The following is a 15046-nucleotide window of genomic DNA, read 5'->3' as shown; positions in this document are numbered from 1 at the left end:
TCCAGGCCATGGTCTTTGCAATTACTTGCTATGCATCAGTGAGCTGGATAATGACTGAGGATGACAGAAGAGGAATCGATGCCTTTGAGTTTTGGTGCTAGAAGAGTATTAAATATACCATGGACTGCCAAGAAAACAAATAGGTCTGTCTTGGAGATGATGAAACCAAGTTTCTCCTTGAAGGCTAGGATTTTGAAGCTCCGTCACACATACTTTGAGTACATGGCCAGGAGAGACCAGTCCTTGGAGAAAGACATCATGCTCAGAAGGGTAGAGGGACAGCACAGGAGAGGAAGACCCCGGATGAGATGGATTGATACAGTAACTAGGGCAGTGAGGTAGGTGTATTGGAGTCAGTGAGACTGGCTGAGGACGGGGCAGATTTCAGAGCTGTTGTACCTAGTGTCACCATGACTCGCAGGCAACTTGACAGCACATAACAACAACAACATTCCTTCCTCACTGTTTCCAACTTTTGCGTTTTAGTCACCAGTTATCATTAACACATTTTCATTGCATGTTCAGTCAATTTCAAATTGTAAGATTTGGTGAGATAATGGAATTATACAACTGCAAATTCGAAAGATGGACAACCTTCTCCCATACAATGTATACCCTCTGAAAGCCCAGTGGAGGGTCAGCTATGAGTTGGTTCTGACTCAGTGGTAACAAGTGAGTGGCAGGGAAAGTGGATCAGGGAGGTCTTGAACCCAGAGGGCAACACTGAGAAATGGGATGTGACTGCTCGGGGACACAGGTTTCTTTCTCGAATGTGTTAATGATGGATTTGCTAAAAAGCTCTGAATTTTACAGTTAAATAAGGGAACTGTAGGATATGTTAATTATGTCACAATAGTACTGATTAAAAAAAAAGAAAGAAATAGAACTGAGCTGTTCAAGATTGGAGGAAGACTCATCAACAACCTGCGTTATGCAGGTGACACAGCCTTCCTTGCTAAAACTGAGGAGGACCCGAAGGGCTTGCTGCAGAAGGTCAAGGACCATAGTCTTCAATATGACTTGAAGTTCAACATAAAGAAGAGAAAGAGTCTCACCACTGGGCAAATTGGCAGCACCATGACAGATGGAGAAGGGACTGAAGTTGGTAACAGTTTCAACTTGCAAGCTCCACAATCAACACTCTTGGCACCAGCAGTCAGAAAATCAAAAGACAACTGTATAAGGGGAATCTGCTGTTGAGGACCTCTCCAAAAAGCTAAAGAGCAATGATGTCAGTTTAGAAACTAAGGTGCACCTGATTCAGACCACGGTCTTCACAATTAATTTGCTGTGCACCAGAGACTTGGAAAATGACTAAAGATGACAGAAGAATAATTGGTGCCTTTGAGCTGAAGTACTAGAGAAGAGTTTTGAACATATCATGGACTGCCAAGAGAATAAACATGTCTGTCTTAGAGAGAGTAAAACTAAGTTTCTCCTTGGAGGCAAGGATTTTGAAGCTCTATCTCACAAACTTTGGGTACTCATGCTTGGAAAGGTGGAGGGCGAGCACAGAATAGGAAGACCCCAAATGAGATGAACTGGTACAGTAACTGGAGTAATGGAGGTGAGTGTGTTGGGGATAATGAGACTGGCTCAGGACAGGGCAGGGTTCAGAGATGTTATGAGTTGTAGGTGATTCTAAGGCACATAACAACAATAGTGAGCAAATATTTTAAATTCACTGGAAACTGAAGAAATCCAAGTTAAAACTACAAAGAATTGTTTCTACCTACCAAGTCAGCAAAATAATTTTCAAGATTGCAGGACAATGGCAAACCTTATATACTGCCAGAGGAGAATACAATGCATTCTCATGTATTCATACATTTCAGTGATAGGACATGTAGAAAGCAAAGGGCCACAGCCAGCGGTAACAGGAATGGGCAAATGCCCCCACTTCTGGGCATCTGCCCTTAGAAAGTAAAGTGAAAGGGAAGGCGCCCCGAAAGGAAAGCAGCACAGCATTCTTTATACCAGGTAATTCCCACCAAGACACTATATACTGAATAGAGGTTGTTCGCTGGATGAAATGCTATGTACCTGTGAAAACACTCTCGAGACAAAAGGTTAAATTGTGTGTGAGGGAGTGGAGGGCAGCCAGCTAGCAAATGGTGGTGGTGGTGGTTGACAGACACTGGTAAGTAAGTTCTGGCTCATAGGAGCCCTTGGGATAAAGCAGAACTGTTCCACGGGATTTCTGGGTGGATAATCTTTATAATGGTCACCCATGGTGGACAGTGTTTGGTGGAGCTCCCCGATTCAAACAAGCTTGGAAGCAGGAGTGGCATCCACTTCTGAAATAGCTTGCCTCCAGAAACTCTATGAACATGGAGAAACGATGAAAGTTATACAACTGTTCAGGTCTTTCATTCATAGGGTCACTATGAGTCGTCTACGACTCAACGGCACTTAACAACAACAACAGTCTTTAAGGAAGCAGACCACTAGGTCTTTTTTTTTTTTTTTTCCACTAGGTCTTTCTGTGGTGGAAGCCTTGGGCGAGTTTGAACAGTCCACCTTTGAGATAATTCAAAACATTATTACATCAGCAAAGGTCCTAATACCTTCTCACAGCCATTGAGTCACGCCTACACAGCTACTTTGCCGTTCCCAGATTATCCTCATCCAGTTTAAATGGGCTGTGGTCACCTCTCCCGGACATACAGGGGGCAGGGCAGCGCACACCACCAGCAGTCAGCTTCCTGACATTTCTTTAAGTATTTATTCAGATCAATTAGGTGAAGCTGTGAACGGTAATCTGTGGCTCTGGCTTGGGTGGGGGGTGGAGAGGGCCCGGGAAGGAGGAGGGAAAGAAGACAGGTTGTTGTTGGTTTTTTATTTTCTTGATTGTCACACTGCAAACCCAAAAGCACGGCTGCATGCCCTCCAAAGTCACACCCTTGCCCTCTCGCCCACGGCCATGAGCACTCCTCCAGGGATATTTGGCTTGAAGTCAAGACACAGAGTGACCTTGATCTAATGCAGTTCTGAATCCAATACCCCAGCTATGTCACTGTGAGTTCATCTCACCAACAGGACAGTCAATACAGGCACAACCACGGGACATGAACAACTGGGGCTTCTCCCCATGACCAACGTCACCCGGGCTAGGCACGGCACTGCTTGGGGACTTGGTGTTTCTCCTCAAGCCATGAGCACCACAACAGCACGTCAAATGTCTCTAGGTGCCCCATAATTTCGCATTAACTTCTTTGCTAAAATAGGGTGTAAAGAAATGAACCGTCAGCAGGAGGTAAAGTTCCACCCTGGCGCTGCTTGTGACTCAAGGAAGCCACGAGCAACTGGGTGGCCGGGGCACACAGGACAGGCCTGCGGTGACTTCATCGGCCAAAAGCAGGGCTCGTGTTAGGATCTTCAAGGATGAAGTCATCTTTATTCCTATCCCCGCATCTCCAGAAGCTCCTGGCCGGCCGGATACGCTCCTCTGTGTTGGCACAATGCCACTATCTGTCGATAAACTCATCCAGACCAGCCGTGTCATAGCTAACCCTGTCTTCTCTGAGTCAATTTTCTTTTTATTAAGTTGGTTGTATGTGTGCAGTTTCAGACGTATCTAACTCCCTTCCAGAGAATGAGCTTTAAGAGCTCGTTAGTAGATGCCTTTGTCACTCTGGGGTAACAAGGACAACATTAAGCAAATACTTGATGCACGTGGCTGTCCTATATTCAGACTCCTTGGTTGTGTGTCTACCATTTGGTGCAAAGCAAGGTGGGGCTTGCCACACTCTGGCATTTAATAAATGTCAGCTCCTTGGTAAATCATCCCCTCTTAGGCCAACCATGAAATAGAATGCTGCAGCACACAGAAAATGCCTGGACCAGGCCACACAGCCAGTGGGGATCGGGAGAGATCCAGGTGCCCAGGCCAGATGCAGGCCCATGAGTTTCAGCACAAGAGAGAAGAGGTCCAACTCTTCTTGGTAGGGAAAACCTTTCTATAAGCTGAAACTGGCTAACAGGATGTTATAATAGTTTAGATTTCAGTCTAAATGTCTATTATCTTCTCAGGCTTCCTGAAGGCAAGATCCCATAGGCACAAGGACAGTCAATGGCAACAAAGGTGGCCTGTGCCCCGGGCCAAACTTGCACCAGGAAGGGCCTGAGGCAATCCAGTTACCCATCATTCCAGCCTAAAGCCGTTTCTGGGATTATAGGGAGGCTGAGTTACTTCCCCAAAGACCCACCACCAAGGGGAAGGCAGGCCAGGATTCCAGCCTCATCTGCTGTCATTCACTGCCTCTCACAGGTTAAGCTGGGACCTCTAGTGGAATCCATGGTCAGGACTCTTTCTGAAAAGCCATTGCCCGTTGGGAACAAACACCTCTCCCATCGGGGCCTGCCTGCTATGAAGGCAAATACTGCACCAGGAACATGATAAGGGTTGCAAGTCGTGAAAAACAATTAGCCACGACACTGAAGGTCCTTCACTGGTTTTTACTCAGGCTAGCGAGGTAAGTTAAGAGCCAACACTAACAAGTAACAGGCCAAAATCTCTGGGCAAACAGATGTTCCTTTGCTATAAATGGCTGGGAACTCATCGGAGAGTCACTGAAATTCGGCCTCTGCTCAGCAGATCAAATGTAGGAACAGACTGTGGGCTTTTCTGCTTAAAACGTCTGCCTACCCAGAAAATCAAAGCCCTGCTGGCGCAAGCTTGCTCAAGGCTTTCACTTCTTCCAGATTCTGTTTCCCCATCGGGTGCTGTTTTCAGTGGGGCACTGCCAGAAATTCAAGCTGGTTTCAGAAGAAGATGTGGAGCAAGGAGGATTATCGCTGATGTCAAACGGATCTGGGTTGAAAGCAGAGACTATCAGAAAGCTGTTTACCTCTGTATTACTGATTACACAAAGGAATTCAATTGTGTGGACTACTATGGATAACACTGTGAAGAACAGGGCTTCTTCACAACAAAGAATGCTTCACTGTGCCCCTCAGAGCCCATACACAGATTAGGAAGCAGTCGTCTGAACAGAACAAGGGGCTCCTGCTCTGTGCCTAGAGATCAAGAAGGATCCAAGTCACAGTTCTGTTCTTTCACCACATTTACTCAGTCTGTATTATGAGCGAAGAGTTTGAGAAGCTGGATGCTATATAGAAGAATCCAGCATCAGAATTGGAGGAAGATTCATTTACCACCTGTACTATCTATGCAGATGACAGAAACTTGCTGCTAAAAGCAAGAGGGCTTGGAACGCTGACTAAAGAAGATCAAAGACTATAGACTGCAGTATGGATCCCATTTTAACAGAAAGCAAATGAAAACCCTTGCAAATTAACCATTAATAATCAGCAGTATCATTATAACTTAAGGAGCTCTGGTGGCTTAGTGGTAAGGAGCTGGACTGCCAGCCCAAAGGCAACCAGTTCGAACCCACCAGTTGCTCTGCCAGAGAAGATCAGCAATCTTCTTGTGTGATTTACTGCCTTTGAAAACCTACTGGAGGGTCAGCTATGAGTCGGTTCCAACTCAACAGTATATAACAACATGATAATCAGAGAAAAGACTGACATTGTTAAAGTCCTTTTACTTGATCCACAATGAACGCTCATGGGAGCAGCAGTCGAGAAATCAAACGTCATATTGCATTGGGGACAGAAGCTGCAAAAGACTTCTTTAAAGTGCTAAAGAGCAAGGATGTCACTTTGAGGACTTAGGTGCGTCTGACTCAAGCCATGGTCTTTTCAATCACCTCACATGCATGTGAAAGTGGACAAAGGATAAGAACGATTAAAGAAGATCCATGTGTTCGAGTTATGACGCTGTGGAAGAGCAGTGAATAGACGGGTCCTCCAGAAGAGTTAAAAAAGTCGGCCTGGGGAGACGCCGTCAGAATGCTTCTCCGAAGTGAGGCTTTGCTCACGCGCTTTGGACCATTTTGTCAGAAGAGACACAGAGTGTCAACAAAAGAGAAGACTGTCCATGAGCTGAACTGACGGACACTGAGGCGGACACAGTGGGTTCAAACATGCCGCTGCCCATGAAGATGGCGCCGGGCTGGGCAGTGTTAGCTTCTGAGGGGATTGTAATTAGTCAAAAATGCCTCGATGGCATCTACCAAAAGTATGATTCTTAAGTCGTGGATGTTCAACAAGAAGAGATTAAGGGCATTCAGACAGCCTTTGTACAGTACACAATTTTCTTGCCAAGCAAAATCCCTTGAATTTCTACAAAGTCCAGTGGACACTGGAGAACGATCATTTTTCTCCCTGACTTCTGACTGATTAACAGATAACTTTATGAACACCTCCTACAGCCAAACTAAATGTTTATTCAATCTTATTCAGTGCTTATTCAACCTTTCTCATTGCTGATGTCCCAGTGTGCTGGGCTACGGGAAGTCCAAAGCAGTTTCCCCACAAAGGAAAATCCATACTGAAAAATCAGAGCCAGAGAACAGTCAGCTACGAACTCTGAGAACTGCTCCCCCAGGTCTCCAAGAACTACCAGTACCCAGTCATTGCCATTTATGGCTCTTTGATCAAATACCTACCAAGGGCTTTCTATATGTAAAGAACTGGTATGGGAACCCACATTTCATACCAAATAGTATATGAAAAACCATATGCTTGTTCAGGAATTTAAGGAATTACAAATTTTTAAGTTAGGATTTCTCTTGTGACAGATCATAGAAAATGAGCTGTTTCCTGCAGATAAGAGACAGCTACGGCCCCCTACAGAGGGAGTGTTAATATGTGTGAAATACTTTATTCTTGAGCTAAAGCATTAGGTTGACAATAGAGAAAAATTCAGCTTCATTTACAAGAGAATTCTCTCGATGATTTGCTTCCCCTGATCCTCAATAGATACACAGAGAGACATGGCTTGAGGCACTTCAGTTGATTTGAACTGCTGGCCCCTTCTTTACACAGTTTTATCTAATTCCTGGCTGTCTGTCTCACTATCAATAATTACAAAAATACTTTACCCCCAGACTGCAATAGACTGGGGTACCACCAAGCCACCTCAGCGTAATAAAATGAGTAAAAGCCTGGGGTACCAAAATGAGTACACACTGGACCAGACATCAGCAGAGTTGAGTTCTTTCCTCAGCTTTGGTCCTAACTCTCGATTTGTCTTTAATTTCTTCTGTAATTTTTAAATCTCTTCTAGATGTAACATCCTATATCATCATTTACACACACACACACACACACACACACACACACACACACACACACACATTTCTTTAAATTCATGTGATTCTTCCAATCTTCTTGACAGTTCAGACAAAGCCAGCAGTGAAGAGTGGTTATGAATGACCACAACAGGAAGCACACACAGATTTGCCAATGTCTACATCTCTGAAGATCCATGAAGCCCATAGAGCCCCTGCTTGTAGCCAAGAAAAAGGAGTCCCAACACGGAAGAGTTAGATGACAAAAGTCAGCAGAGGAAGATGAGAAAGAAGAACTGTGTGGTGAGGCCCCGAGTGTGGCCAGTGAGAACAGCTTCCCTGCGTAAGCAGGCATCCACTGCCAGCCACTGGCCATCACAGACAGAAACAGTGAAAATAATGTAGATTTTAAAAAGAAGACCCACTAAAGATCATATCCAAAATTCTAAACAGTGAAAAAGAAAAAAAAATAAACTTTTCATGATCTTCTGATAGAACTCAAAGGAGTCTGACAAGATAACCAGGTACTTCCTGAATTTAGGTCATTATAAATCATGGTCTCTAACCCATTTTGGACTGAGCCAAATCAAATACCACTGCATCATCCCAATACACATCTTCCTCCCCACTCTCTGACCTCGTATAAGGCAACCCTTGCAAGGAAGATTTAAGAAGCCAAGAGTAGTTCCACTCTGAATTTTTATAACAAAAACTAGAAATGTTTTGGTAGTCTCTATTGCTGTGATGCTAAACACTGTGACACTGATGTGTCAAATGTGAGAATGGTTACCCACGGTGGACAGTGTTTGGTGGAGCTTCAAGATTAAAACAGGCTTGGAAGCACGAGTGGCATCCACTTCCGAAATAGCTTGCCTCTGGAAAAATCTATGAACTTACAGAAATGATGAAAGTTATACATGTGTTCAGGTCGCTATGAGTCATCTACGACTCGACGGCACTTAACAATTCCAAAGGAACCCAGAGTGGTTAGTAGCGAGATCAGTCGATCAGATTCAAGGAAAAAAGACAGGGGTCGGGCATCCCGCTTCCCTAAAGATGCCTTAGAAGCTACACCTCAAGGACAGGGGCCGCTCTGTTTCTCTTACAGGGCGCAGGGCGGCTGCACATGAGAATCAACTCAAAGGCAAGGGTCTGGGTGTTTGTTGTTGCTTTTGGTTTTTATCTTCCAATCCCTGTGGATCCCGGATAATCCGGGAGGCTGGGCTCTATGAGGAGAAACGTGGGGTCAGGATTGGTGGATGATTTATCAACAATCTGCGTTATGCGGATGACACAACCCTGCTTGCTGAAACTGAGGAGGACCTGAAGCGCCTGCTGCAGAGTGTCAAGGACTGCAGCCTACAATATGGATTGAGGCTCAATGTCAAGAAGACAAAGATTCTCACCACTGGACCAATCGGCAGCATCAGAATGGATGGTGAAGAGATTGAGATTGTACACAGCTTTAGTTTGCTTGGCTCCATAGTCAACAGTCTTGGCACCAGCAGCCAGGAAATTAAAAGGCGCATTGCCATGGGAAAGTCTGCTGTTAGGGACCTCTCCAAAGTGCTGAAGAGCAGTGGTGTCTCTCTGGAGACTAAGGTGCGTCTGATACAGGCCATGGTCTTCGCAATCACCTGTTATGCATCAGAGAGTTGGACAATGACCAAGGAGGATAGAAGGAGAACTGATGCCTTTGAGCTGTGGTGCTGGAGAAGAGTACTAAGAATACCATGGACTGCTAGGAAAACAAATAGATTTGTCCTGGAGAGGGTTAAACCGGGTGGCTCCTTCGAGGCAAGGATTCTGAGGCTCCATCTAACTTACTTTGGACATGTAGTGAGGAGAGACCGGTCCTTGGAGAGGGACATCATGCTTGGGAGGGTGGAGGGACGGCGCAGGAGAGGAAGGCCCTCTATGAGGTGGATTGATTCAGTGACTGGGATAATTGGGATGGGAGTGTCAGAGACAATGCGATTGGCACAGGACAGAGCGGAGTTTAGGGCTGTTGTACATAGGGTTGCTATGAGTCGCAGGCGACTTGACGGCACATAACAACAACAAACAACAAAAACAATCCCTGTGGAAACAAAGAGCTCAGAAAGTTGATGGATAACAAGATTTCTGATCCTTTTCAAAGTTTCAAAACATTTCAGATTAAAAATAAATAAACTTGAAAAAAAATCTCAGATCATTTCAGACAGTCTCACAAGATATATCTCTGGGTCTGAGGGAAAGTCAGTGTTAGGTCTTAATTAGAACTCCTAGAAACAACGAGGGCAAAGACTGCTAGGACCCTACTGTCATTAACGATAGTCAGTTTCACTCACTGAGAATCAAAATGTTCCTGCATCTGAGCAAAGTGCCTTTATCTGCATCACTTTATAGAATCCCTAACTAGCCACTCAGGTGAGAGAAAGATGGGGCAGTCCACTTCTGTGAAAACCTCAGCTTTGCAAGCTCCTTGGGGCTGTTCTACTCTGTTTATTTGGTTTGCTCTGAGCTGGAATTGACCCAAAAGCAACAGGTATATAATCTCCACAAGAACTCCAGGAAGTAGAAGGTGTTATCATACCCTTTACACAGGAGGGAAAATCAAAGCTGAGCGGTTAGTAAACTTAGGGAAGGGTAGAACCACGAGACAGCAACCTCTCTAAGCAGAGGACTGTCCTCACCTGCCTGGCCCTCCTCACCAGCCACCTCGACTGGGCATCTGAGCTCAGCACCTCATGCCCATTCCTCCTCTGCGACGTGGCCCTCTTGTCAGCTCTGATTCCATCACCCACAGTGACTACTGAAAGGAAGTCCCCTCAGGGGGTGTCAGAGGACACGCTCTGTCCATGTAGGTCAGCCAGGAGCCCCCCTCCCCGAGATCTCTGCTATGCGCACCAACATAGAGCCTTCTCAACTCCAATGAGCACTTCTGGCACACTGTCCACACAGGTTCAGAGGAAGAATGGTCCATTTTGCTTAGGATGAATATAATAGGAATGATTAAGGAGCTCTAGTGTCCATTTAAGGAGTTGCACTGCCAACTCAGAGGCAAGTGGTTCAAATCCACCATCTGCTCCACAGAGGACGGGCAGTGTCTTCCTGTGGCATTGACAGTGTCTGCAGACCTGCAAGGTCAGCTATGAGTTGGTTCTGACTCGATGGCACATGACAATAGGAATGACTGACCAGCTTCAGCCTGCCGGAGGCACAGACTGACGCACTGGTGTGCTTTCTGCGAAGGGTTTGTGAAGATACTTCCCAAACGCTGAGCCATCTCTTTTTGCAAGATGCTACAATGACTATCTTCTCCCGTCACACGGAAGAAGTAAAGTTTGGCACCAAGAGGCAGACAAGTTGAAGGTTAGGTGGAAGGAGATCAGTTTCCTAGCATCTGAATTGTTTTTTTTAAACTTCTCATGTAGTAGGAGCACATGGTCCCACTTACCCTTTCTATCTCCTGGAGGTACAGGAGGGCAATGTCCCCTGCCTTCTCGTAACACGTGATGACGTCCTGCTCCCGGTCCACGTGGAGGTTGCTGGTAGAAGAGGAAATAGGCAGCTTCTCTAAACAAAGTCCTAAAAAACATGAGACACAAAAAAAATTGTTGGTGTTGGGTTTGGTTTTTTTTTTCCCCTGGGACTTAACACTCAATATTGCCACAGTGGGCCAGAAAACGGTTCCAGGATGTCAGAGGTTGTCAGAAAACCCAATTCTCCACCCTCTCTCTTTGTAAACAAAATAGAATATCAAATGGAGCCCCAAAGACAATACTCATAAGTTACACAAGAACACTCACTACCATTGAGACTTTTCCAGCTCAAAGCAACCACTCATCTGGTTTCCAAGGATAAAAAATCTTCATAGGTGGAGTCAGCCCATCTTTATTTCTTCAGAGCAGTTGCTACATTTGAACTGCTGATCTTTCAATTAGTATTGCAATGCTTAATACACTACGTTTCCAGAGCTCCTTAAGTTAGAGAAGAAAGAGACCCCTAAATAAACAAAAAGCTCTATTTGAATTTGATTTCTGAGTTGTAAACTTGTCCTTTATGATTCCATTCATACCCAGGAAAGGCGGTTTTTCATAGATGCCCCAAGGTCCCAAAGACTTTTTCAAACTAAGTAAAGCTAGACTCACAGCAAAATACTAGCCAAGAAAAAAAACAAAACAAACATTTTCTACCCCGAAATGTACACTTAAACTACTGAGCATAAGAATTACCACCTGCTCTAAAGAGTTACATTCATTACCGGGAAAGCTTTCCAGCACAGGGGCAGGTCGGCTCTGCACCCCGGAGTCCTGGAGGAACAAGCACACACGGACTAACTCTTAGTTCTGGCCCAAGAAACACCCAGAATCCACTTGGACATAGAGATGAAAACGGTCAGTCCTAGAGAAGAGATTTCAGGCCTGGGGAGCAAGAAAGCATGAAAGTCTGGGAAAGGAAAAAAAAATAGTAACAATATCAGGAGCAGGTGGAAGCCAGCACCAACCACTGCTTCTGACCTGAGCAACTAGCCTGAAGGAAGTCTCCACCCACAAAGGAGCTGGCAAAGTCCCCTGTGACACATGAACACACTCTTTGGTGTTGTGGGTCTGTTGTTTAAGATGGCTTTCCTGGGTCATTGCCCTTAATTCTCTCACAGGGCCGAGAGGGAACATGTGGACAGAACGGGTGTCCCCCGAGGCGCCACCCTACCAGAAGGCAAGCCCCAAGCTGCCACCTTTGGTGCACAGAGGGCCTAGAAGAGGAGCTTCTCTCTTTTATGCTTGCTTGGGATAACAATGCCAATCTGATCCAGCTGCTTCAACCCTGCCTGCCCTGTGAACTCGTGGCAGCTTGCCATTCACCCGTGTCTCCGCCACGTTCATTCATCTACATCAGCAACAGCTGCGTGAGCCATTCCCCACCCCACCCCCCTTCCTTTCCCTCAACCGTTCGTTGAGCTTCTGTGAAACCTTCCAGTGAATTATAGAACCCAAAGACACAGACGAAACTTAAGTGGTGAGCAGAGAAAGGACCAGTTAACGTCAGACATGATGGGGTAGGGCAGCACACGGGACATTTGGGACAATCTTGATTTCAGCCTTTCTGTAGCCATTCTGGTACTAATCTGTGTAGAACAAATTTTAATTGTTGCTATTGTTGTTATGTGTCCTTGGGTGACCTGTGACTCATAGTGACACTTATGTACAATAAAAACTAAACTCTGCTCTATCCTGTACCAATCTCAATGTCTCAGACACACCTACCCCTATTACCCCAGTCACTGAATCAATCCATCTCATCAAGGGTCTTCCTCTCCTGGGCTGTCCCGCCACCCTCCCAAGCATGACGTCCCTCTCCAAGGACTGGTCCTGCCTTGCAACATGTCCAAAGGATGTCAAATGAAGCTTCAGAATCCTTGCCTCTAAGGAGCAACCTGGTTTCACCCTCTCCAAGCTGGACCTCTTTGTTCTCCTAGTAGTCCATGATATATTCAATACTCTTCTCCAACACCAAAGCTCAAAGGCATCAATTCTTCTATCAACCATCCCTAGTCATTGTCCAGCTCTCTGATGCATAGCAAATGGCCATGGCCTGTATCAGACACACCTTAGTCTCCAGAGTGACATTGCTGCTCTTCAGTACTTTGGAGAGGTCTCTGGCAGCAGACTTTCCAATGCAATTAGTCTTTTAATTTTCTGGCTGCTGGTACCAAGAGGGTTGATTGTGGATCCAAGCAAACTAAAGGTGTTAACAATCTCAATCTCTTCACCATCTATATTATGATGCTGCCAATCGGCCCAAAGGTGAGAATCTTTGTTTTCTTCATATTGAGTTTCCGTTCATATTGAAGGCTGCAGTTCTTGACCTTCTGCAGCAAGCTCTTCAGGTCCTCCTCAGTTTCAGCAAAAAGGATTGTGTCATCTGCATAATGCATACTGTTGATGAGTCTTCCTCCAATCCTGATGCCCTATTTCTCCTCATAGAGCCTAGCCTCCTGGATGATCTGCTCTGCATATAGATTGAAAAGGTATGGAGAGAGGACACATCCCTGGCGTACGCCCTTCCCAATTGTTGTTGACTGCCACTGAGTTGAGCCTGACTCATAGTGACCCTATGAACAAAAGGCCTGAAGCCTTTCTAGAACTGTTATCATTTATCAAAGTTCATAGAGTTTCCAGAGGCATGTTGTTTAGGAAGTGGATGCCACTCCTGCAATTACACACACATTATACAACACATTCCCCTCCTGGTCTGGCTTTAGAGATGGTTGAACACTGACAGAAGTAGAATACTGAATTAGGAGGTGTCACAAGAGACTCCTTGGCCCAAGCCTTTCCTTAACAGAGGATGACAATGTAGTCTACCATGGTCCAACAACTATCCTCAGTCAGTGGGAAAACTGGGCAGAGGACCCCAAAATTCAGCCTCCTAGACAATACTCAGCATGCTGGCTGCAGATTTTGAGAGTCAACTCCAGTGCAGAGAAGGGATCAGACACTAAATATTTAGAAACGACTCACACTTTTGTGTGTGTGTGTGTGTGTGTGTGTGTGTGTGTGTGTGTGTGCATACTTTTGAAAATGTTCCTACGCAAGCTTCCATCAGCAGGGCATCATCCCTCTAGACTGAGGAAAGGAGGCAGTGGTGTTCCACAGGAAGGAGAAACAACTCCTATTCCCAGGGAGGACAGAGCCCTGGGAACTCAGAGGTTCCTATCTTATCAGATGTACAGACCACGCCAAGATTTTATTATTCATAACCACTCTAAGGAGGTATAATTGTCACTGTACACAATAAACTGTACACTCTTTCAGTGTTTCATGATAAAAGGCTTTTGTTGTTGTTTTCATTTCTTATATATTCTTGAATTTCCTAAGGCCCGTAGTTGACATTAGCAGTCCTTCTTTGTGTTATACAGTCTTGAGCAATGCAGCTGCCATTCCAATACCATACAGAATAATTACACCACTCTAAAAATACACAACAAGCCGTATCTCCTCCCCACTCCCCACACTGCCCCAGCTCCTGACAACTAGGCAACCACTGATCTTTTTATTATATCTATAGTTTTGAGGTAGTGAACAGTTTTAGTTTGCTTGGCTCCATAGTCAACAGTCTTGGTACCAGCAGCCAGGAGATCAAGAGATGAATTGCATTGGGAAAGTCAGCTGTCAGGGACCTCTCCAGAGTACTGAAGAGCAATGAAATCAGGCTGGAGACTAAGGTGCACCTGATCCGGGCTATAGTCTTCACAATTGCATGCTATGCATCGGAGAGTTGGACAGTGACTAGGGATGTTAGAAAGAGAATAGATGCCTTTGAGCTGTGGTGCTGCTTTGTCCTGGAGAAGGTGAAGCCGGGATGCTCCTTGGAGTCAAGGACTCTGAAGCTACATCTGACATACTTTGGGCATGTTGCAAGAAGGAACCAGTCCCTGGAGAGGGCTATCATGCTTGGGAGGGTGAAGGGACAGTGCAGTAGAAGATCCTCGATTCTGTGATTGGGGTGGTGAGAATAAACGTGTCGGAGATGGTGAGGTTGGCACAGGATAGAGCAGGGCTTAGTGCTCTTGTACATAGGGTCGCTATGAGTCGCAAGCGACCCTATGGCACATAATAACAACAACTATTGTTTTACCTTTTAAAAATTAACTTTCCGTGTGAGTTGAGTGGAAGGTTACAGAGCAAATTGATTCTCCACTCAAGGGTGCACACACAGGATGTTTCCTGACGCTGATTCCAATTCCCACACTCTAACAGCCCTCCGCCCACTTCCTCCTTGGGCTCTGCACTTCCTCCGTCCTTCTTTCCCAACCCTTCCTGCCTTCTGAGCTTTGTCCCTCGGTTAATACTGCGCTTTTGACCTTGTGCGGCTGACTTCTCCAAGGGGTGCCTTCCTCGCGGGTGTCAATGTTCACTTTT

General features: G+C 45.5%; 1 protein-coding gene across 1 annotated transcript in view; it reads right to left on the bottom strand.

Moving 5' to 3' along the window:
• The window catches only part of TTC7B (tetratricopeptide repeat domain 7B), a 388142-nt gene that overhangs the window by 278017 nt on the left and 95079 nt on the right, over positions 1-15046 (bottom strand). The window contains exon 4 of the mRNA XM_006879120.1: positions 10579-10709. Coding sequence (XP_006879182.1) covers positions 10579-10709 — 131 coding nt within the window. The remainder of the gene's footprint in view (positions 1-10578; positions 10710-15046) is intronic.

Source organism: Elephantulus edwardii, unplaced genomic scaffold (genome assembly GCF_000299155.1).
Source record: "Elephantulus edwardii isolate Elephantulus edwardi_28Jun2011 unplaced genomic scaffold, EleEdw1.0 scaffold00002, whole genome shotgun sequence".
Classification (NCBI taxonomy): Eukaryota; Metazoa; Chordata; class Mammalia; order Macroscelidea; family Macroscelididae; genus Elephantulus; species Elephantulus edwardii.
Note: the sequence above shows the minus strand (reverse complement) of the source record. Positions and strands in the feature narration are given on the sequence as shown.